Source organism: Erpetoichthys calabaricus, chromosome 7 (genome assembly GCF_900747795.2).
Source record: "Erpetoichthys calabaricus chromosome 7, fErpCal1.3, whole genome shotgun sequence".
NCBI lineage: Eukaryota > Metazoa > Chordata > Cladistia > Polypteriformes > Polypteridae > Erpetoichthys > Erpetoichthys calabaricus.
This window is the reverse complement of record NC_041400.2, coordinates 142,897,014-142,922,820: the sequence shown is the minus strand read 5'-3', so window position 1 is coordinate 142,922,820 and position 25,807 is coordinate 142,897,014. Positions and strand designations below refer to the sequence as shown.

The following is a 25,807-nucleotide window of genomic DNA, read 5'->3' as shown; positions in this document are numbered from 1 at the left end:
AAAAATCCATGATATTTGTGTTGCCTTAATTCACATATCTGCTACTTAGTCACATGCTCAAAACATCAAACACGAGTTGTTTTGCCAAAATATCGTTAAATAATTACAGAAACTGAGGGTAGTGCACAAACATGAAGGAGATTTAAATAGGATCAAGTTTTTGAATTGAAGAAGATCTACTTCCCATCTCATTTATTAGTCAGGAGCTCAGGCCATCGCTACAAACAATATAGGTAACAGATTTAAAAGAAAACAAAAAAAAAATTTTTGGTAGAGTAGTCCTTTAAGGATTTACCCCTGGTTACATATGTCAAATCATGGACAGACAAAGAAACAATAATTATATAATTATTCTAATTATTTTCCCTTTATTGTCCTTACTTTAGTTGGATATTCATCACCCTCATTCTGAGACTTTGCAAGCCATTTATTACATAACTAGCTGTGTAAGCCCGTGCTGTAAAATGCCAGGGGTCCTAGAAACTATTGAAATTGTCAGAAAAAAAACTGAAATGTGGAGATGTCAAGTAATTGAAAGGAACTACTCTGGGCATCTCTCTCCTAGGAGGATTCGTTTTGCCGACATGCTCGCATTGCTTGTGCATGAGAAGCGGGAGGAAAAGTAAAAGGGATATCGTTTTGCCAATGTTAGTGGCCAAGCGACTGTCTTTCTTCTGAGGTTTTGTTTTGCTGATGTGCTGGCCCCGCTTGTGTTATTAGCGGCTAAGACAGTTTTCTGTTTCCTTGGAGGTGGAGCCCTTACCCCGACTCCACCTCTCACTTACGGGTCGGACAGACACACACACTTCCACACGTAGATGATTATATATAAGATTGCATGTTGCAAGGGAATGCTTCGCCGTTTGTATTTTACAGCTGTTTAACCTGCTTAACTATTTGAGACAGCCTTAATTCTCTAGTAACAACAGTTCATGTAACATTTCCAGTGGACAACAAGAAATGCAGTCAAAATAACCCCATAATTTGAAACTAGATAGACAGATAGATACTTTATTAATCCCAAGGGGAAATTCACAAACTGCTGAAAAGGCTGCCACTCTCGGTGGCGCCAGAGTCCAAAAAAAAAAAAATAACTATGCAAATAAATTAAAAATATCCCCTTTCACAGGCATACCAAATTTAAATGACCTTGTCTGCATTTGTACTATTCCTTTCGATTTAAGCTGACAAAGTTAGAAAAAATAAGATCAACTTGCAGACGTTTTTTGATTATATCTCTAATTTTAATAAGGACAGTAAGAGGTTTTTTTTTTTTTAAACCAGACATGGAAACCCACTTTTGTTTTTAGAAGAATGCTGACGTAAATGTGTTTCTTCAAAGTACAAAACATAATCAATTTAAAAAAACACAACCAGCAGATATACAAAATACAGTAATCCCTCGCTATATCGCGCTTCGCCTTTCGCGGCTTCACTCCATCGCGGATTTTATATGTAAGCATATTTAAATATATATCGCGGATTTTTCGCTGGTTCGCGGATTTCTGCGGACAATGGATCTTTTAATTTCTTGTACATGCTTCCTCAGTTGGTTTGCCCAGTTGATTTCATACAAGGGACGCTATTGGCAGATGGCTGAGAAGCTACCCAACTTACTTTTCTCCCTCTCTTGCGCGGAGTTTCTCTGATCCTGACGTAGGGGGATTGAGCAGGGGGGCTGTTTGCAAACCTAGACGATACGGACGCTCGTCTAAAAATGCTGAAAGATTATCTTCACTTTGCTACCTTCTGTGCAAGCTGGTTCCTGAAGCGACATGCTGCACGGTGCTTCGCATACTTAAAAGCTCAAAGGGCACGTATTGATTTTTCACTGTTTCTTTTTATCTGTCTCTCTCTCTCTCTCTGCTCCTGACAGAGGGGGTGTGAGCTGCCGCCTTCAACAGCTTTGTGCCACGGTGCTTCGCATACTTAAAAGCCAAACAGCCCTATTGATTTGTTTGCTTTTGTCTCTCTCTCTCTCTGACATGCTCTGCTCCTGACTCGCACTCCTTTGAAGAGGAAGATATGTTTGTATTCTTTTAATTGTGAGACGGAACTGCCATCTCTGTCTTGTCATGGAGCACAGTTTAAACTTTTGAAAAAGAGACAAATGTTTGTTTGCAGTGTTTGAATAACATTCCTGTCTCTCTACAACCTCCTGTGTTTCTGCGCAAATCTGTGACCCAAGCATGACAATATAAAAACAACCATATAAACATATGGTTTCTACTTCGCGGATTTTCTTATTTCGCGGGTGGCTCTGTAACGCAACCCCCGCGATGGAGGAGGGATTACTGTATTTCAAAAGTGAACCGATTCTGTGACAACTGGAAACATTTATTTTAAAATGCAGATTCAAGATTCTTAATTTGTGTGCCAACTTGCATTATATCTTATATCTTTATTTTAATAATATAAAATTATCAATTACACTTCTATTTTAGCAAACGTAAGCTGAAATGTATTTCAGTACACAATCCATAAACAACAATATAAGTATTAGTAAATTGTTAACTATGATCTGTACTAAATTTTATCATCAGGCAAACTGCAATAACTCAATATTTGTATTGTGTTGCATCTGCTCTGGATCTTCTATTGGTAAAAATGTGAATGTTTCATTTTCACTTTCAAACTACTTTTCATCGCGACTGCCATACTGGCAACACAGCAAATAGGACAGAGATGGCCACTTAATTTTTTTGTTTCTCTCCCACAACAAAGAAACAGAACCCATCTTTCTTTTTCATACACATGTTTTAAGATGAGAAAATGTTGCTATAATGGATAATGAATAATCAAAAAACATTACCAGTGGACAGCTCAGAGGGTTTCATCAATATTTAAAAATACTTCTTTTTCACAAAGCAATTAGACACAGTCTGTTCTTTTACTTGTAAACCCTTGATGGCGAGGGCAGAAAAGAAAAATAAAGCACAACTGGACTGCCTTTTTGCAATGTTGTGTAAAAGCTACTAAGAATTGTTTTGCTGTATTTAATTAAGTAGTTTTAATAATGCAGGTCTAAACGAGGATGGACAGGATTAGAAATGAGCAGATCAGAGGGATGCTTGATATACTACCAGGTAAGAGGAAAAGAGGAAGGCCAAAGAGGTTTATGGATGTGGTAAGAGAGGACATGCAGGTGTTGGGTGTAACACAGCAAGATGCAGAGAACAGGAATATATGAATAGCATAATCCGTTGTAGCAACCCCTAATGGGAGCAGCCAGAGGAGGAACAATAATAATGCAGGTCTAAAATGTGTATAGTACCAAAGCAAGAAACAAAGTGAAAACCCCCACTTGTCATTTCACGTGTGATAATGTATCTAGAACACCCAGCGCCAGTAATTATGTAACTATGGCTTTAGTGATATTGTTCACAATCAGTAAATTGATACTTTGACCATCATCAAAAGCACAAGCCAATGACCATAATGACAACAAACTTGAAAATACAATGAATGTTGTGCATACCCAATTTAGTGTGAGAACTATAAGTGAATACAACTGGTAAATTGAAAATTAAACCCAAAAACATCCAGTGATGGTATAGAAGAGTACATCATCCAAAAATATTTTTTCTTTGTAACTTACCCCATGTACCGTATTTTTCGTACCATAAGAGGCACTTTTTTTTCCCCAAAAGAAGGTTGGAAATGTCTGTGCGTCTTATGGAGCGAATATTGCGTCACAGACCGTGATGTGTACTACCTGACAAAAGTCGACATCCAGGGGTAGAGGGCGACAAAACTCACTGTTACGTTACAGGCATTCCCTCTGTGCTTGGAGGAATGTTAGACTCATTGACTCGGCATCTAATCCTTGCGTGTGCGTGAGTTGCGAAATGTAAACAAATGTAAACAAAGGCAAGATGGCATCGACATCTCACGAGAGAGCGAAGCGAGTGCAGAAAACAAAATACTCAGCAGACGATGTTTTGTGCATTATCACTGAGTCGGACTCTGATTTTTCAGAATCTGATTTTGTTGAGAGTGATCAGGAGATCGAACAAGAGAGTGAGGAACTGGCATCAGCTGATCGGGACACCAGCCGATGCCGCCCCAGCTGAGCATATTCGTGCAGCCGATGCACCTATGGCAAGGTTCGTGTGGGAGGAATACCTAGACATTGATCCGTGGGAGCCAAACTGGCTACCGGACTTTACAAGACAGTATGGCTTGCTGTTGGACTCGAGAGATTACCAGCCATTGGACTACTTCAGGCTGTTCTTTCCTGAAGCTGCCTTTCAGTTACTGTCAGACGAGACAAACAGGTATACAGAGCAATTTTTTGAATCGAGGGCTGCGCTTGCACTGCATTCTCATTTTTCAAACTGGAAACCCACAACAAAACATGAGATGAAGGGCTTTGTGGCATTACAAATATAGATGGGACTAGACTGGCGATATTAATTCAGGGAGCATTGGTCCAAACGTGCTTTGTCCCCTGGTGGCTTTGGACAGGTTATGCCGCGTGTTGTTAGGTACGTGCTCCTGCAAAGTGATTGTGAGCAACTGAGCTTCATAAATTCTGACACTAGCAATGAGGAGTTCTTGGGGTTTCCATAAAACTAGAAGAGTGCTTGAACCTTAAAGTCTCTCCTTATTTGTTAATGACAGTGATGATGTTTCTTAATACCGCTGTTGAATTTACATGGTTGAAATATTATTCTGCTATATTTTATTAAACATATTAGTACACAATTTGGTTCAGAATATTTTTTTTTATTGTTTTCCTCCTCTAAACCTAGGTGCGTCTAATGGTCAGGTGCGTCTTATGGTGCAAAAAATACGGTAGTTTGTATTGATGGAAGAGAAAAAATTTTAATCTCATGTTTTCATGCAGAAAGAAAAAAGTTTAGGATATCATGGACTGTAATGGCGACCTTTTCTGTCCAATTGAAAAATATGTTGAAAAACTCTCCTGTTGCTTGTGTCGCGTACACCACATTATTTATGCTTGAATGCTAAATATGTGCAAAAGTAAACCATGTATCATACCTCATCAAAAGGAGGTGAAAAGGACTGCTGTTAAGAGACCTGGTAAAGAAGAGTGACTGGAGCTACAGATTTCAATACTGAAAACACCCAAATCAGTAAATGTGCCTAACACCACCAGTAGAAATATGGACATGGATTATGCACTGTCTGACTGCACATCTAGACCAATAACTAAAGGAAGTTAATATTACTGTCTAACAGAAAATGCAAACATTCCAATGTCAGAATATAGCTGCAGCACTTTAACAAGCAGTATATACAGTCATGCGCCAATCTACAGCGGATCAAGTTGAGGCCATTCGTACCTATGGTCAAGATTATGGTTGTTCCATTCACGCGGCAACTATAGAATGATACACCCTACATGGCTAAGTTTAAGGTACATTTCGTATGTAATGAGCAAATGAAAACCATGTTTGATACTTTTAGTATGATTTTGTATATTTTAATAATAAAATACAGTACTTGACACAAAACATGTTATAAAACATTTTGGTTCCAGAATCATGCCTACAGCCATTTTTCCATTGTCTTCTAACGCACATCTTTTGAGTTGCCATGAGATTTTTTAGTTTATTTTTCGTGGAAAAACACAACAAAAAATACTGTAATCATTATGCCTTAACACCCCTAAACAAAATCTGTGCAAGAATCCAGGAAGAAACATCATGCTGTTGATCTGGAAATAAAGCTGCAAGTTATCAAACAACATGAAAGTCGCTGGGCGACAATCTGAGAACATCAACTGTTAGTGGAAGCAAATCTAAAGGTGTGAGTTTATTCCATGCTTGAGCACATCTATCCACATGCCAATACACCACCCCCCCCCCCCCCCACCCCCAGTTTAGCTTGTTTGACTAGTGTGATTGCTCTGTGCCGGGCCAACAGTACTTACTGTACACTGGCCTGCATGGAAGAGGTGGGCCCAGGCATGGTTAAGTAGGATTCAGGAACATTGCAATTGCTAAACGTGCCTGAGCGTGGAACATAGTCATGACATAAATGATGCAGTGTTATTTCATTTGATTCAATTTGAGTTAAAAACAGGTTTTTATTCTCTCCTTATAAATGAATGTGAATTGTAGTTTTCAAGAAAATCTGCAAATTTGTAAGAGAGTAGAGAGTTATCCTACCCTATATGGATCAAAAAAAAAAAAACACACAAAATATGGAAAATCATTGTGACATGCATGCTGTCTGATCTTGTTTTGGCTTTACACAAAGTCGCATGGTGATGACAAAAGTGTGCTTGGGCCCAGAACAAACCACAGTGAGAGTGCAGGCCAGCAGGGGAATCATGCTCGTGCACAGTACAGAAAAAACATGCTTAGTTTGAGTACACCCTAAATTGAAACAAAAATGAAAAACACATTAGATATATTCCTGAAACAAATTCCACCTGCATCAGAACCACCTCCACCAGGACCATTACAAGAAAGTGAAACTTTGGTCGACGAAGACGTCAACGGGGAAGGACAAACTGAACTAGTTTTGAAAGGATTATAATCTGTAAATGGTAGGGAAGTGTCTGCCAGCAATGCTGGACCAACTACTATGGCCATAAATGGGACCTGAGCTGTGAGGCAGCAGTGCCAGCCACTGAGCCACTCTGCCTTCCTGAATAAAACAGTATAGTGCCTCACTGGCACCAAGTGCCAATTATTCCTTTGCTCCTTACATGGCTCTTTTGGGTAGTGTGCTAGCCTTAAAAGGGACACTCTCAGTTGCAGATTTGGGATGGTTTTTTGACTCTTGGAGGAGCCTTTAAGGTTTGTTTTGAACATCACTGCACCATGTGAAATTCTTACGTGTTTGGGCAGCACCGCCACCCTTTACACAGAGACTCAAACATCACATTGTACTACTCCTTAATGGGAGTTAAAGTATGTGTACCGGTGACCCAAAGACTCAGCTGCATTGGTCTGAACACTTTGTGCCTAACATATAGCCAATTTGACATATGGTCAGTCAACACTTGACTGCACACAGAACACAATGCTTACCTAAACTCTATTTGCTGCTGTTATGCCATATAGTGATGCAACTGACAAAATGACAAAGATATCGTAACACAGAGAAGCACTTTGCAAATGCATGAGGAAAATTAGCTGTACTAGTCTACAGTTGTGTTTGTCTGTCTCTTATGTCACTGCACTCATTACAATGTACAAATTAATCATTAGTCTTCAGTTACCTTGTGCTACTGATATCCAGAATGGTAACAGTTTTTAGCTTTTTATTTATTTATTTATTTAACAGTTTTGAGTCTTTTACTCAGTTTCTTTTACTTTCTCCTTGAAAGCCCTGCAGTTTAAAGCGCACACACTGGAGGAATTGAGGGTGAGTGCTTTAGGAAGATGCAAACATGCAAAATATACAAATATTCCAAAACCAGTAATATCCAAAATACTTCTGAACCCAGGCATTTTGGTTTAGGGATACTCAGCCTATACTACTATTACTACTCACTTCTTCAGAAATCAGAAGAGAAGATAAACTGTGCCTTTCCTGTTTAATATTCTATTGAAGGTCTCCAATTTAAAAGCATAGAATCATGGGAATACACTTTTCCTGTTTACCTTCAACAACAATTTTTTTCAAGTATTAATATTTTAGCAAAAAAGGCAAGCATTTTACATGTTTTAAGCATTCAACATGATAATTAAAATGTGGATTATGCAACATGAGTAAAGTGAGAATTCTCTTTTTTTTCCATGGATGTTTTCACATTGTTTGCCATTGGACAGAACGGATCATCATTAATTTCTATTGTACCATAAATTGTTTTCTCTCATTCTGCATGAAAGTATGAGATAAATAATTTTTCCTGATCATCACAACAAACTACATGACATAAGTAACATTTTTATCACTTAGGGTAGAGTACTCTTTAAAGCATTACAATAGTATCTTTGTGTGACCCCCTAAACTTCCTATACATATACTCTGACTTTCCTCCCCCCTCTCAAAGACATGCATGTTAGGTTAACTGTCAACACTGTGAGTCACAGAGGGAGAATGTATCTGGAGAAGTGAGGAAGAGTGCGTGGCCTTAATCTGCAATGCACTGGTACTCTATACAGGGATGATTTCTGCATTGTCCCAGATGCTGTCAGAACAAACTCAAATTGGATTATGCAGGATCAGAAAACAGGCAAATCGATTAATATAATTTAATTAATAAACATAAAATGATAACATTTTATTTTAGATGTACTTCTAATCTCTCAGAATAACTTACTTTAATGGTCTGTCTCCAAACATTACACCATTGAATGCTAAGGCTCTTGGTACAGAATCTTGATCTGCAAATTCCACAAATGCAAAACGAGTTGGTTGTGTCTCATCACCAGCCATTCTTACAAACTTCACATCTCCAACTTGCTTGAAATATTCTAGGAGCTGCTCTGCCGTTGTAGTCTATAGGGGAAAATAATGACAATGATAATTTAGTAGAATAAACAAACAATGTAAACCCATAGTTCATGTATTCATACATTCTATTGCATGAAAATATGGAAATCAAGACAAAAGATTATTCCAAGATTAACGCAATAAGTTCTTTTCTTGCAGATAAATTTATAGTTTCTTAACCCATAGTCCATAGCTGCCTTTAACAAAAGTCTATGAAAATGACAATTAGAAACACTTCTTATAAAGTAATAACGCATAAAAATGGTCACATATTTATGCATTAAAGTCATGTGCTATTTACAACCTCAATTCCAAAAATGTAGGGATGTTGTGTAAAATGTAAATTAAAACAATGCATTAATTTACAAATCTCATAAGCATATATTTTATTCACAATACAATATAGAAAACATTAAATATTGAAATTTACACATTCTACTATTTCATTAAAAATTCATATTGTGTTTGAGGGCGGCAACATGTCTCAAAAAACTTGGGACTGGGCAACAAAAGGCTGGAAAATTAAGTGGTACTAAAAAGAAACAGAGGAACGTTTTGCAACAGGTCTGTCACATGACTGGATATAAAAAGGCCATTTTAGAGAGACAGAGTCTCTCAGAAGTAAAGATGGGTAGAGGTTCACTGATCTGAAAAAAACTACATCTACAAATTGTGGAACAATTTCAGAATAATGTTCCTCAGTATAAAATTGCGAAGACCTTGAATATCTCATCATCTACAGTACATAATATCATCATCAAAAGATTCAGAGAATCTGGAGAAATCTCTGTATGCAAGGGACAAGGCTGAAAATCAATATTGGATGCCTTCAGGCAGCACAGCATTAAAAACAGTCATGATTCTGTCATGGAAATCACTCCATGGCCTCAGGAACAGTTCCAGAAATCACAGTCTGTGACACAGTTCATCATGCCATCCACAAATGCAGGTTAAAGCTCTATATCATGCAAAGAATAAGCCAAGAGTGAACATGATCTTCTCTGGGCGAAAGCTCATTTAAAATGGACTGAGATAAAGTTGAAAACTGTTCAGCAGTCAGATTAATTGAAATTTTTAATTCTTTTTGGAAAACATGAATGCCACATCCTCCGGATTAAAGAGGAAAGGGACAATCCAGCTTGTTATCAGCGCTCAGTTCAAAAGCCTACATCTTTGATGGTATAGGGGTGCATTAGTGCCTATGGAATTGGTATCTTGCACATCTGGAAAGGCATCATCAATGCTGAGGTATATACAGGTTTTAGAGCAACATGTGCTTCCCCTTTTCAGGATGAAGGCCTTGCATATTTCAGCACGACAATGCTAAACCACATACTACATCTATTACAACAGCATGGCTATTTAGTAGAAGAGTCCAGGTGCTGCGGTCCAGGCCTTTCACCAACTGAAAACATTTGGTGCATCATGAAATGAAAAATATGACAAAAGACCACCCAGGACTGTTGAACAGTTAGAATCCTATATCAGACAAGAATGAGACAATACTCCTCTTCCAAAAGTCCAACAACTAGTGTCCTCAGTTCCCAGACGTTTATAGACTGTTGTTAAAAGAAGAGGGATGCTACACAGTGGTAAAAATGGCCTGTCCCAACTTTTTTGAGACCTGTTGCTGCCATCATGACCTTATTCTTTTCTTAAAATAGTACACTCTCTCACTTTCAACATCTAGTATGCTTTTTATGCTCTACTGTGAATAAAATATGGGTTTATGAGATTTGCAAATCATTGCATTCTGTTATTTACATTTTACACAGTGTACCAACTTTTTTGGAATTGTGGGTTGTACAATTAATTTTGCTTTTGTATACAAATCAGCAATAATACTTGAAATTAAAATGAATGTCAAATTTGCATGTTTGTACACTAGCACCTTCATTTGAGTCTTTCCATCATATGTCAGGTGGTTTATATATGCAATTCTTGGGAGAAGTTTCAAAGGGGTTTATAAACCAACAGAGAGTTACTTACTACTCTAATTTATAAACTGCTTGTTATATGTATCATTTATTATAACAAACCAGCATTATAGATGGGTGCATAATGAGTATTTACGTTTTGGACAGAGAAACGTCTGCACTTATTTAATGTGTCACAAGTAGTACTAAAAAACGTTTTTTCTGGCGTAATGGCTGCAGATTTTTCACAAATCTTGAAAGTAGTGATGCCTCAGTGTTTACATGTTTATGTTCTCCTGCTTTCCATTTTATTTATAGTAGGGTAAATCTTTTATATTGAGCTTGTAAGATTTTTCTTTATTTCTTTGTTATTGATTTAAATAAAACATTTATTCAGCAAATCAGCATTTATTCACTGCACAATAGCTTTTACATTAAGTATTTCTATGGACTCAAAGATTAAAAATATGGTCCAATGTGTTAAGAATTACTGCTTTTTTGCAACTGGGGCACTTTGGAACTTTTTAAACTATTAAAACAGGACGAGAACATGAATCTATCCAGTATTTTATATACCTCAAGCTAAAAAGCATCCTCAGAAAAAGCCCATTCTAATGTTCAGCTCATATAACTACTTATATCAGCTGCAATCCAATCAAACTAAATTCACTAGAAACACTAACAAAAACAAAGCAGTTTATAAAGAAATTCTACAAACCCAAATTAAACAAACAACTAACTTAAGTTACCATTCACACAATAAGAATACATGCTAAATCTGAATAATGAAGTGCAATGGGGCGGGGGGGGACGACTTAATACAAATAAATTCTACTTTTAAGATCAGACTGCAGCGTCTAAAAAGGTAAGCTCTTCTTAGAAACTGCATAAACTAATTATCAACAGTACTGCAACACAGGCAACACAAATCAAAATTAGTATGGTAGGAAAACTGCACAGGAAATTAATCAAAAATAAAACAATGATTTACTGAATAAACCACTGAAGTCAGTTTATCACGTTATAGAGAAATTTAGAAGCGATTCAGTGTCAAATTGATATTTTAGAAGCTTTAACAACCAAATTATTCATTGCAGCAAAGTGTTTGCATCATGGTCAGAATTACCTGCGAATTCAAGTTGCCAACATAAATTGTTCTTCTAATTTCATCAATTTTAGAGGGATCCACATTTCCCATCAATGGGGGTTGTGAAGAGATTCCTCCCAGAGCTGCCAGTGTAGGATCGAGGCCAGCCTGCAATGCTCCCAGTGTGCCAATTGGGATACCAAGCTGCAATATTACAAACATAGTTCACTTTAAGTCGTTAGTTAGGTATACGCTACACTGACCCAGAGCAAAGATCCACAGTATGGCCCAGTGTGAGAATCATTGCAATCTCTTTCTGAGCAAGCTGCATATTGCCACAAAGTAATTATAGCAAAACGAAAATTAATCAAATGGAAAACAGAATTATTCTCCATTGGATGTGTCATTTAAATCACTTACCATACACCAAACACCTGTTTCTAAACTGATTCAACAATAGGATAAAAACCTCTAAGTCAACACCTCAGACAAGGAATGAAGGTGATTCAAAATAAACACTCTTCATCAATCTATGTAAAACATGGTATAGTCTCTGAAGAGCAAGATTATCCAAAATATCAAGAGACGGCATCCTAACTCTGAGTGATGCTGTCAAAGGTCTAATCATTAACATTATGTCACAGGATAAAACATTTTTGGGGAAAGTATTTATTAGATCATTCCTAATCCTTCAGTGGATGTGTCTCGTGTAAAACAAAACAAGTTAATATTATGTAGCCAATCACTGTAATTCCCAATGCTGCACTGTTTTGTGTCAATTTGTTCTACTTGGTTTGTTCTGATTGATCCTTAAGTCAGTATTAAAGAAATGTCCTATATTATCTAAATCTACAACAAAAATTAATTTTCTCTTACGAATGCTGGTTTTTCTATATTTTAGAATTTGCCAAAAATGTGTTCATGTTTCTCTAAAATAGGATTGCTGACCCTCTGACTTTAATGCATTTTACCTTTAATGTTTTAATTATAATGGGCCCTTTGTTCATATGGATCTGTACGATATTAGGTGGCGATTTCAATCTTAATGCATCTTCTTGCCTAACCTACCCCTGGCCCTTCCTATTGTCTTTTGCAGACCAGTTGCAGAATGGAGGTGTAAGAAACATGTAAAAATGTGAGTCTCAGGTAGTGTTAGTGGTCAAATCTTGGCATTTGTATATTTGCAAAATCCACTGTCTGAAGCACTTCTTGTTTTTTTTTGTTTTTTTTTCCATTTTGCTTTTGTTTACTAGATTATTCTAATTTGATTATCACTTTCTTCTTGTCTGGAATTTTCTACCCTTGTTATCTATTGTGTTTATGTGCAAGAACTCAGTCATTTTTGGACTTGCCTTTTGGATTATGGACTTATTTTAGGCACACATTGTTTCAAAAACTTGTGTGGTTCTGTACAATTAATTTGGTGTGCACAGGCAAGCATACTTTACAGAGCAGTGCTACGGTCATTCACCCCCTTGAGAGCTGGCAATAGAGGGTATGCGGTATGCACTGCTGCTTCTGTGAGTACAGCATGCCAACTCACACCTAACCGACTAACACGTAGTGCAACCAGAGAAGCTACGGATACACTAAAGCTGGAGAGGACACAGGACAATAACATGTAGGCAAGCAGAGCAAATGGAGAGATCAAAGAGGCTATGTAGAACAGCAGGGAATACTCACTAGTGAGCTGAAAATTCTCAGTGTTGCTAAAATGCATCTCATTACACCACAAAATGCTTTGTAACATTTTTTCAAATTGCCATCTAGTATATTTGCCCATCACGTCTAGGAACATCCTATTCATATTTCTGATTTATTAATGAAACCAACTGCATTCTGTTCAGTGAAAAAGAGCAGCCCCTTCTTTCTCAAAGTATAGTAATTTCTTTACCTCCTGAGTACAGAGTAGGTGGAGGTAGAAGGCTAAATAAAACAGGTGGGTCCTCAATTATGAAAGGGTAACATTCCTGTGAACATTCGTAACTAAGTTTTGTATGCAAGTCGGAACTTGTGCTGAAAAATATCTGTTAATGCTTTCTTTCATATTTTAGAGAAAAAAAGCTTAAAACTTAAAAATAACAGTGAAACACGATAGGCAAAAGAGGGTGTTTTTGGAAAAGTTCAGTGGATTACATCGGACTTTATGAATATGCTTTAACCTAACACTATCTGTACTACCTGCAATTCATATTAAAAAGAAAATATTTCAAAATAATACTTTCTTGGATTAACTGTAAAACTAAAACCTCTAAATCAAAACATACAGTGCTTAGTCAGTAGATAAAATATCAGTTTCAGTTTTCTCAAAAGAAAAGTGAAAACGTGATGCCATACCAAAATAGCACCAAAAATTAAAGGCACTAATAAATCAGTGATGGAAGAAAAGTTCCTGCAATGAAACACTACTCTCTTAAATTACGGTATTTTCAAATTGAACCCTAATGAGAGTTGCATGTGTGCACAAATTTCAATAACCTGGTGTTAAAACAATTAATACAGACCAACAAGTACAATTTTAATAAATGGCGAGGACAGTCAAATATAATCACATAAAGTTGCATCATGCTCAGCAACAGTACAATAATGCATTAGTATAAAAATATTTCCTGGAAACATTTTTAAATGAAGTATTTTTATTAATATTCTAAACTGCACTAAATTACTGCACGTTTTGTGATACTTACGTGACCATTCAATAAAAACCCAAATGTTACCAAGACAGAAATAGAATTAAACTGGCTATGTACTTAAAAGTACAGACTGCAACAGCCAACATTGTAAATATGATTGTTAACATTACCTGAAATAACCTAATCACAACACAACTTCAGTATAGAGCAAACCAAATACACAGACATCAATAGAAAGTTCTAGTGTAATGACACTTACAGAGGCGAGTGGGGCTGGAGCTGGTATTGGTAACAGCCCTGCTCCTGGTATCAAACTTGCCACAGTAGTGGCAGGTGCTAAAAGGGACAGGGCCTTGGCTTCTTCTGGGATTTTACCTGCAGGACAAACACTTTGTTAAATAATTGCAGTGGTTCAGACCAATTTAGTATGTCCTTATTTGATTTCTCAATCACCCCAATAAATCTGATCAAACTCCTGCTAAACTAGAACGTAAGGAGCTCAAATAAGGACACCATCATTTAAGTCAAGAAAAATGAAACCATCCTCACTTTAGCAAGAAACATAAAGGAGGACTTATTTCACAAAAATTAAATAAGGTACACATCCATTCTACCATTTAACTAAGAATACCTTTTACACAAGAACTAATACATGTATAAATTACCTAACATAAAAAAATAAAATAAACTGTCAAATTAATAGATTTACTAACAGGAAATGTTTTTTCCCTTTTTTAAGATCTAAAAAAAGAAGAGAATTAGTTACACTTTGAGCTATGGGTCACCTGTACTGGACACTTATTGGTCATGAACCATACGATATCAAGCATGGACGCTTTTCCCAGGCGATCGTTTCGCAGTGTTGGAAAGATGTGTAACACAAGACAACCGTTCATGTTGGCTGCATCACTAATAGCACACAGAACATCAGATACAGAAAAGAAGAACATTTTTAAAAAAAAGTAATCCCCATAAATAGCAAATAACCAAAGTTTTCAAAAAACAATAAAACAGAAGTGCTTTACTTTCTTTAACACCCCACCCATTCCAAATTTAGTGTTCTGGGGATCTGTTTTATAAAGTGCCAATTACCCTGTGCATGCATACCAGTAATTTTAATTAAAATACAACCAAAAAAAAAAAAAAAAAACAAAAAACAAAAAAAAAACAACAACAACAACAAAAAAAAAAGAAAAAAAAAAAAGGAAACCACACACCCCAGTGATTAAGTAGCACACTTAGCGGTGCTTACTACCTAATACCTACAGTGGTCACAAATACAAATCACAAAAATAAGTGAAAAAATAAGTTAAAAAGCTACAGACAAACATTACAATGAAGCATATAGCTTTATGTTACATAAAGACTTAAAACCTGTGCTGTTCATTAAATAAATTATTTATGCAATTAATGCGAGCATAAACACTGATATATTTTCATTTACACCTTGTGAGGGCAGAGAAGCTACGGCTGCAACTCACATTTGTTCAAATAATTTGAATTTAAATAAACTAACTTCATAAATTACTAGTGATAGATAACAAAGCATGCAAGAGATCACCCCCACAAAAGATCACCTTTAAAAGGTATCTAAAGAAAGTTTAGATTCGACCTTCCCCAATAATGTATAATATCTTACCCAGAAGTAGCAGATCAGTGTTTAACCTAATGGTATTGTATACAAAAGGCAAAAGCATCTCTCTTTCACATAACAGAACTTATCAAAATAGTAAATTTTAAAGGCATTTTAGAGCTAAATCTTAACAAGAGACACTACTTTATCTGTTCTTGTGTGGTTGCAGTTTTTAACACCTGTCTAAAGACTTTTCTTATAATTCATTTATAAATTAATTTTCAAATAAGCTTGTTTAAAAAAATAAATAAAAAATAAAAAGACTGGTATATTTAGTCAGGGAACACATTTAGGACCTTAAAAGGACAGAGCCTAAATCGATATAGATTATTATTTTGAGAGAAGTAAACAAGGGACAAAATAAAATTAAATCAGTGGAGAAAAAAAAAATAAAACAAAAAATAAAACAAAAATAAAAAAATAAAAAAAAGGGAGACAAGGTGTCCATCTTGAAAGGTTTCAGCTGCTATCCTCCCGGTCACATTTCCCATGAAGATTGCGGCTGGCAGCGGGTTTAGTGGCATGGCAAACAATGCCTTAGGCATGTGTAACAGGTCTGCCTTGGCCAGTCTAGTCATCTGATAATGCACACATAATCACACAGAAAAAACATACAAAACCAAATTAATAAATTTTGAAGCCATCTACCATTAAATGTGGACAATAAACAAAATAAAAAATATCAGAATGTAAGATGCTATCCCTTCTCTTCAAAATTGTGTTTTCTGTCACAGATTTTTCTTATTTACTGATTTTTACATTTATGACCCTCAAACTATACATGCATAGAGAAGAAATTGTCTAATATCTAGGGAATCCCTGGCCTGAAACAGGCAATTCATAAGTTGTTTATTCAGTAGAGTTTGCATAACAGTAACTAAACTTTATGACAACAGATGCTTATGTTAAAGGCAATCTGTACACAGAAACAAACAGAACAGTAATGATAGTTTGCATAGGTGATGACTTGTTGCCAAATTCAAAAACAATCTCGGTACAACAGAAAAAGAGCAGAACCCTCTGTACACATACAGTAGTTCCAAGACAGACATTCGGTTTCAAAAGAATGTCATGCTCTTTGAAATTAACACAAAAATGAAAAAGCATCTGATCAATAACATTTAAATAACTCAGTTAAAGCAGGCGAGTAAATAATAGTTGTCTAAAAGCAAAGTGTCCTGTTAATTTAGGGATTCTAAACATACTGCATGTATTAAATCAACCCTTTTTCAATATAAAATCATGATGTGGTATACACATTCTCTGACAATGTTAAAATAATACCAAGCACAAAAATTAGATTCCCTAAAAGCAAAACAAAAATTAATAAAGGAAAGCACTATAATTACCATGAGTTTTACAAAATTGCTAACATTGCCATGTGTTTACCAAAATAAGGTTTTATTATTTTTTTTAACAACACCTACTGGATTCCTGGAGTTTTGTAGTTCTTTAGCTGGAATGTACAATCAAAGACATATGATCCTAAAGGAAACTGAGCTTAAAATAAAATGCAAAAGGAAAAATAAATAAAAAGTATGTTTAAAAGGGATTTTTTTAAATTTTACAATGGTACATTAAATCTGCAGTCTACTCATAAAGAATTGAGAATCATCCTCTTCCAAGATGTTCAAGTCAGTAATAAAATGTTTAAAGCAATAGATGACCTGAACCACTAAAATCACACCACTTGTTTAGTTGCCATTACATCCTACAAACTAATAATGCAAATATACTGATGGATTCCAATCCGTTCTCTGCATGTGAAATACATGTTTAGACTTTAGTATTAGCCAATCCCACAAAAAGTTAAGACAATAACATGCGCATTTAAGTATTTTGTACTCACCTTCTGCACATGGCACCACTATGAGAGCTCTATCAATAAAAACCGTGTTGGTTAAATGTTGGGCCACACCAACACTTGAAGGCTCACGATATTTTATGTAGCAAACTTTAGAAGTAAACGGAAGAGGTGCATTGCTGCAAAATAAAACGAGAAAAGGAGATTGGTAAGCAAAAGAGACTTCTGTTGCCCATTCAATCCTTTTAGAAAACTCAAACTTTACAATACAAATCTGTAGTCACACTATCCCTGCTTGGCACTATCAAGGATGCACCTTCAACTAACCCTGAGTACTGCAGCAAGAAGAGGGGATTGACACAGTATTTTTAGTATTTAGTAGATAACACAGCATTGACACAGTATTTTTAGCATTTTACCACTGGAATATACAACTGATACATTAGGATCTTTTGTGCTATCTACCAAATTGCAATAAACTTTGTAGATATCTCCATAACAAAATGCACTGCTTCTCTGCTACCAATGATGGCACATGGAACAACTGACTGGCAATAATTATTCCAATATAATGTTTAAGTCAGCATTTGGAATCATTTTGACTATGATGATGTTACAGGGGGGGGGGGGAAATGAGGACTATAAAATTTCAAGCATTGGAAAATGGAGGATAAATTCAAGCACTCAGGCCTACTACAAGCTAGGCCACTTTTTTCCAATGTTCTTAAAAAAAAAAAAAACCCTCAAGTGCAACTACATGCCACTTTTTTTTTTTTATTATAGTGTTCACACACTTAACATTCCAACTTAACATTCAAAACTTTGTTTGCACATTTACTGTAAACCTGATATGAAATTGTACAACATAAAAAGTGTACAATAAGCTAATGTACATAATGCTTCAGTATTTAAAGAATTGCATTTTTTGTGAAAATAAGTCATTGCAAAATGACATGTGCCAAACTCATATGAGAACCTATAGTTTCAGCTCTCAAAACATTCAATGCATAATTATATACAGTCAAACAATATTTTTCATTCTTAAATTACTCACAAGGACTTATCCAGAACTAATTGCATATGTTGTAAAAATGTGTGCTGCATACTACAACTGAGTATTTCAAGTTATTATTGTGGAAGCTGCTTGAGATCCAATTAAAAAATTAAACACTTAATAAACAAAAACCTGTGTCTCACATAAGAGTAACACTGACATTTGTGCATAATAGGAACATGACAACTATCTTAAGTAAAATTAAGGGGAAAAAATTAACTTCATTACTTAATCGTTTAAAATATATTTTTTAAAATAGATTATCTTATTGTAAAGACAACCATAAAATTAAATATGTAGTGCATCAATGTTGTCTATATATTCAATAGGCTTTGCACTCCTATAACCAACTTTACAAAATTGTTCTTTCATGTACAATGCATATTTATTTCCACTCATTTTTCCTACATTGCTTGCTTTTCATTATACATTCTTCCTTTTGTAGGGTTCAAAAGTACACTTTCAAGAAATCCCAGATTATTAAACTGGGTTGAAGTTAAGGACTGAAAGTAAAGACCATCTAGTCAACGAAGCAGCCTGCTAGGACTGAATAGCCTTCTAGGGTAGAACATGTGGGGTATAATACAGACAGTAAAACAGGTAACAGTTGTGTAGCTGGCTTTGACATTTCTGTCTATCTCCCATTAAGAAAAGAACGTAAGAGATTAGTTTGTAGCTTCCGTATTAGGTAAATGTCACAGGTCATCTGATAACACGATACACTGCAGCTCATAACCATATCACTGATAAGTGCCACAAGCTTTGGGTGTTTTCTAGGCAGACTGCAATAGTTCGAAGCACATATATTTCTGTACAAAAGCATTCTTAATTGGATTTCACAAATATCTCATGTAAAGCTCCACACTCTGGTAGTCTTTTTGACAGCTGTGAACACCAAAGAAATGTACAAAAGTACAGCTCATTGTAGAAAGCCAACTATACTAATGGAATGAGGCAGAATGATACTGTTCAAAAATAAAAAATAAATAAAAAAAATAAAACTAGAAAAGCAGCAGATTTTGAACAAACCAATCAAATTAGCTGGATTAGGTTCATAACCTCCTTAGTGTTGTATTTTATTCCCAAAAACCATGTAAAAAGAATTGCATGAAAAATTACATACTTACTAAATCTCAAAAATATAATAATGATACAAATAATAATAGTAATGATGAATAAAAATATGAAATGAACAATAACAACAAAAATAATAATAACTTTAATAATACTACTACTATTGATGCCAAAACAGTATAGAATGCCAAAATGAGTCCCTTTGTGTGGTAAAACTTAAAGCATGGTGAAAGACACAACCCAATGTCACAGTCAGGACAATAATGGCACGTTTCTTTTCAGATTTTCTTTCCAGATTTATCAGTTTTTGAGCAGCACACTGCACAGGTACAAGTTGGATTCTGTTTTTTTTTTTCTGTTGGAGGTATATCATCAATAATATCAATAAGAATTCTTTAACAAGTCAATGTCTACCAATGCGACACTCTGGATTGATCTGTGATGTGCTGGATCGACCGCATCTCTTTAGCTGTAGTGTGGACAGTTTGCCTTTATAAGCCATGAGACTTTCATCGATGCCGACATCGCGAAATGTAATCTGAAATGTAAACACTCCAACATTTTGCTACAATGGCCGGGTATTTCTCCCAAATTTTCTTAATTCTGGGTGCTGGATGGGTATTCTCATCAAAGTCTTCATTGTTGGTAAAGTGCAGATATTTCATTATTAGTGAAAACCTACACTCTGGCATAATTTCTCCAAAGAACGGTGTTGCCAAAATTTTGTTCTTTTGACCTGTACCATTGCTGCAAAGGTTTCACTACAAGTCCTTGCAATATCAATAAGCCTAAAAAGGACCAGATATCATCAGAAGTTACTGGTTCCCATCTTTTTGAACAGGAAAACTGGTTAGGTATACTGTTATTTGCCTGACACTATTCAACGTAACGATTTGTCTCAACAACAATCCTGTCGATCACGTCATCAACCAGGAATAACTTCAGGTAAGTGAGTGGATCTTGGCTGTCAAAGTCTACTTTTATTCCTGGCTGCCCCACAAAATCAAAACGAGGTGGCACTAGTTTATTTGAAGCAAGGTCAACAGACAGCCAGACGCGCGGGTCACTTTTGGATTCATCAGAATCACGTTCAGGCTCACTGTCCGTTTCAGTTTCACCACCTGAGGACAAATTCACTTCCTCATCACTGCTGACGAGAAGCTCCTCAACATCACTGCTTGTATTACTAGCATGAGTGTTCAACGCTTGGGCTGCTGAAAAACATTTCTTAGGAGATGCCAGCCATTATTAGAGGAGGTTACTGATCATACTTACAGGTGTGAGAAGACACAAAGACACCTTTGCCCATGTGATGCTCGTAACGGTGAGGCAAGACCCGCCTATAACATTGCCCAAGTAATGCTTGAAACTTACGCTAATGGCACTTTTACAACCCAAGTGATTCTTGTTTCTAACACTTACATAAGACACATCTGTATAGTTGCCTCGGGACTAACGCTTTTAGCATGGTTTTCGCAGCCCGAGTAACACAAGGGTCTAATGCTAAGGAGGCTAAATCCTTATGAAAACGACAAATGTTAATACAGAAAAGAGAGAACCAGCAAGTATATTTCTGCCAGCTTATGTTAGAAAAATGTAGATTCAAACAATGATTGGCTGAAGGCACTGCACTGAATTAATCTCCATGAAAGTATACTGTAGCAATCTGACAAGTATTTTGGGAATATACCCTGCCTTGCACCCAGTGCTATTAAGATCCTCAGCTCCCTGCATAAGACGTGCCAAACACTCTACCATGAATAAATAAACCATTACATCTATGGTATTAAAAAAAGAGAGAGAGCAGCTGCAATACCAGTAGCAATAAACTTTTAACTCTCAAAAAAATCACATTTCAGAATAATCCTTTACAAATTATTAGGTTCATTAACAGGTATTTGAAACTACTCATATATACATATATATATATATTGTGAGGGATTGCCAGCCATACAGTTCGGCCAATACCCCCAGGCCGCCAGATGGAGCCCTCCCTGCAACATGGAGGTGCCCCGAATTCCAGCAGGGCCTCGTGGACCTTGGAGTTTTAATGCACAGCCCTGCTGGATACCATGGGGGCCACCAGGAGTCGCTGCAGGGAGGCCCAGGGATTTATGCTTTCCGTATAGCCCGGAAGTATTTCCAAGTCACGGGAATGGAAGAAATGATATACTTGCGGGCTGAAGAAAAGGAGCAGTTTTTACTTGACCCGGAAGTGATAGTAAGTCACATGGACTGAGGGACAGAACCACTTCCGAGGTCAAGGACTATAAAAGGATTGTGGGAAATCCCAGACGTTGAGCTGAGCTGGGTGGAAGGGTGGCAACACATCTGGAAGTGGAGTGGAGTGACTGATTTATTAATGTGTTTATTAGAGTATAGTGGAGTGGAGTGATTATTGATATATTATTGTGTTTATTAGAGTATAGTGGAGTGGAGGGTGCTTGGTGCACATTATTATTATAAAATAAATAATAATTGGACTTTTATCTGGTGTCTGATGTCTGGTCTGAGGGTTCAAGGGGTCACGGGGACCTGTAAACTACCACAATATATACACACATATTTGACAAAAGCATTAAAAAATAGTCTAGGCCATGGAGTGTCACCTGCCAGAAGGAAGATGTATGCATTAAATAAATACACAATATGAAGAAAGGAAATGAAAACCACTTGGAAAACTAGCACAGTACTCACCCACTCATGCTCTGCTATATAAAATGCAAATAAATTCAAAAGCAGCAAAACAAACTGAAAACTATGATCATTCTTAGCAGAAGTCACTGGTGATTCTCAGGACTAAGGGCTACAAACAAAAGTAAGCCTTTATCACAAGATGGCAAACAATTAAAACTACCTAATTGCTTTTACATTACAGCGTTAGGGAAGCCAGTGCATCCTCCATCAATGCCAGTCACAAGCCTGGAATCATTCTGTGGGACAATAGAGTTTGCAGTATTAAACAGAAGGCAGGCACACTGGACTACTTTATAGATACCAATCAACTTCAGTTCACATTGTCAGGATGTGGGAGGACACCAGAATGCATGAATAAATCTACTCAGAGAGCTTGGGAATTAAAACCCTGGCCTGAGGCAATTTTCACTTGTGCTGCTGGTAATTATATTTTGGGCACTGCTAACCACCTAGGCATGATTCTGGTTGAAGTTTTAACAGTTTCTCTGGGCTATGGCATTTTAATATCACACACTACTTTTATAAAAACATTTTTAGACACAGGTTTGCAAAAGTCTAAAAAAAGACTCAAACCCCCAGTGTGTGCTGTAAAGCATACCACAGCATGCTATTCAGAAGGGTAAAACTAGAATAAGCTTCAACTTCACTTGCAGAAATGACATTTCCCCCCCCATATCTCAGCATATTAAAACCTACAGTACATCCACCAGGACACCCTGCCATTCACCCTTAATGTATGTCTGATCAGCCTGGGAAAATCTTCAGGATGCTACTACAAAAAAAACCCTCACAATATAAAAAAAATAACAGTGGAAATTTTACCTCTCTTAGAAAATGTTATAATTCACACATATTCCTTACTTGGATCCCTTGAATTCACATTCAAATTTTAAGTTCCATTTGTCATTTCTTCCTTCACTGTTTTGGCTTTTTTTTTTTTTTTGTTACACTGTATTAATCCCTGAGGGGGAAACTGATTTCACACAACACTTAGAAAATCAGAATGCAGGGTCAGAGAATGTACATCATCCCTGGAGCAATTTTCTGGTTAATGGCCTTGCTCAGGGGCTCAACAGAGTAGTATCTCTTCTGGAATTCGAACCGGCAACCTTCCAGGTACCAGCTCAGATCATTAGCCTTAGAGATACCACTCCGCCTTAACAGCAACAGGCCGTCAACAAAAACACTAGACAGCTAAAAGTATCAAAACTGAGTAAGAGGAACTAAGCTATTATATTTTGGGGAAAAAATAAGAAAAATAGAGGAACTCAGGGCATCATATCAGCTCCAGCCCAGCAGCCTCATTTATAAAGCTTGCATACTGATGTGGCAGAAGTGTACTGCTGTTGTATTTAACATTCTGTGCATGTTTTTTTTTGGTTACATAGGCCAAGGTATTTCCAAAAGTGAGGGTGGCAACACCGACAATGATGTCTCATCAGACTCACAGTTTTTCACAGGCCATTAAACTGCTGAGCCATTCGCCTTATGTATGACCTGCCAACCACTGTAAATAACCACAGCACTAGCCCGTTTACTACCTGTTTATATTTCCAATACCCTTCCTTTACTTTGGTAATTTTGCACATATACTGATATCTTCCAAGTTTACGGACTTATTTTACTTAGTGACGTGTCTGCTGCACTGGATTACTCTACCACACCTTGTACCTACAGCACATCTGGGATGCGTGCACACCAGTACGTTTTGCACCTGGCCTGGTTGGGGGGGTATCCCGGCATACATCAGCTAAGCGACCTCTTGTGGCCCTCCAGCGTCTTGGTCAGGGTGGGAGTGCAAACAACAAGTTTACTACTTAGGACTTCAAAATAGTCCAGAAGCAGCGCCGCTTGACACAAATCATCGTGCGCTCATTTTATGGTGTAATAAAAACAATAAAAAGAATTTTTATTCTTTATAAGATATTTTCATTTTTAATAAAGGCCCATCGACACGGAGAACATGCCAATCATATTGTATGTATTCATTTCACTCAATCAACATCTCTATATCGTGACATAATATTATTACAGATTAACCGACATCCATCCCTGATATAACCAATTGTCTTTTGAAGTACCGAAACTGCACGTGTACTTTTCTCTCATCCAAAGAAACACCACCTATTTCCAGCGATCACGATCTTAAAAACCTTCGGGAAAACAAAACAAAAAAGCATCACTGAACGCAAATCGGTTACTGCAGAAATCACACAATGAAACGGAATTACGCTTTAAAACATCTTTTGTAAAATGGCGCACCATATGCAGGCCCTTAAAATCTAACTGATCGTGGCGCAAAACAACCCTAACTCGTTTGACTATGGCGTACACGTGCTAAACAAGGAGCACCACATTATTATGGATAAGCACGAACGTCTTTATTTGTTTTTTTCTTCTTCTTCTTCTGCAGCCTGCACACAAATCCCCTATTGTCTTCAGCATTTACGCCAGACTCTGGGTTTTCAAAATAAAAACGACACAGTAAATGCCTCACGGGTGAAAGTATCGCCATCATGTGCATATTGCGCTATTATTGCATTTAATACCCTTTACTATTTACCACATTACAATATTTGCACATCACCCTGAAAGGCCTTCCAATCCTCGATGTTTCCTACAAGACTAAAGAGTAATTTTCAACACTTACTCCGGCGGGTACAGACGCAGCTCCTCGATATCGCCAAGGAAGTCGAACAAGGTTCGCATCTGCTCGCTGGTCACTGCCGGGGAGAGATTGGTGACCTGAATTACAGCCGTGCCAGGAATTCCACTCATACTGCTGTAACTCCCAAAAAAAAAGTAATATCAATAATTCGCAGCAAGAATTGCTAAATTCCTACAGCTCGGGCCCGCTCTCGATGTTTTACGAAGACAATTTCTCACTCTCCGCTCCAGGCTGAACATAACAACAAGCCACCTGACCACGGCGCCTCTCCTCCACAGCGCCACACGTGGTCGGGCGGTATTGCGGGCTGCAGCTTCACTCTGTTGCCTCGGCGGCGAGGTAAGAGGCAGTGGCGGTGTTGGCGCCTAATTCGCCGCTTCTATTTTATTCCACTTTATTTTGCAAATAAATGTATTATATTAGATTGGATTTAATCTTGTACTTCGATGCGTTTTCTCAACATTAGATTGGCTTATTGGTGTTGCTGCTGGCATTTTAGTAGCTGGAGGAGCTTGTACTGCAGATGCTGGGCCAAAGCAGCGTACAGTATTTTGAGAGGACTTGTGTTTTTGTCTGTTACAGACTTCTTTTGCTCACTGAATAAAACTGTACATCAGCAGCAGCAGTAGTAGTAGTAGTAGTAGTAGTATAGTAGTACTAATCCAAGCAAAACCAGATTAAAAAAGGAGGGCACTGTAGTGGAGAGGGTAGTTTAGCTTAACAAAGGAATGCAAAAAGGAAGCTTGAACATTTGATACAGGGTCACGTTTCTTTTTTCTGCCAATGTATATACAATCTGTGGCATAGCAATAGATTGTGCAGA

General features: G+C 36.9%; 1 protein-coding gene across 6 annotated transcripts in view; it reads right to left on the bottom strand.

Moving 5' to 3' along the window:
• srek1 (splicing regulatory glutamine/lysine-rich protein 1) overlaps positions 1 to 25,249 on the bottom strand; it is a 69,243-nt gene extending 43,994 nt beyond the window's left edge. The window contains exons 1-6 of one of the 6 annotated variants that reach the window (XM_028805486.2): positions 17,537 to 17,670; positions 17,115 to 17,187; positions 14,821 to 16,265; positions 14,314 to 14,429; positions 11,461 to 11,625; positions 8,246 to 8,424 (exon numbers count right to left, since the gene is read on the bottom strand). In XM_028805486.2, coding sequence (XP_028661319.1) covers positions 8,246 to 8,424; positions 11,461 to 11,625; positions 14,314 to 14,429; positions 14,821 to 15,004 — 644 coding nt within the window. In that variant the 5' untranslated portion in view covers positions 15,005 to 16,265; positions 17,115 to 17,187; positions 17,537 to 17,670. Of the gene's footprint in view, positions 1 to 8,245; positions 8,425 to 11,460; positions 11,626 to 14,313; positions 14,430 to 14,820; positions 16,266 to 17,114; positions 17,188 to 17,536; positions 17,671 to 24,966 lie in introns of those variants that run through there. The other 5 variants (XM_028805487.2, XM_028805484.2, XM_051929697.1 and 2 more) reach the window with 5 other exon arrangements.
• Positions 25,250 to 25,807: the final 558 nt, after the last annotated feature.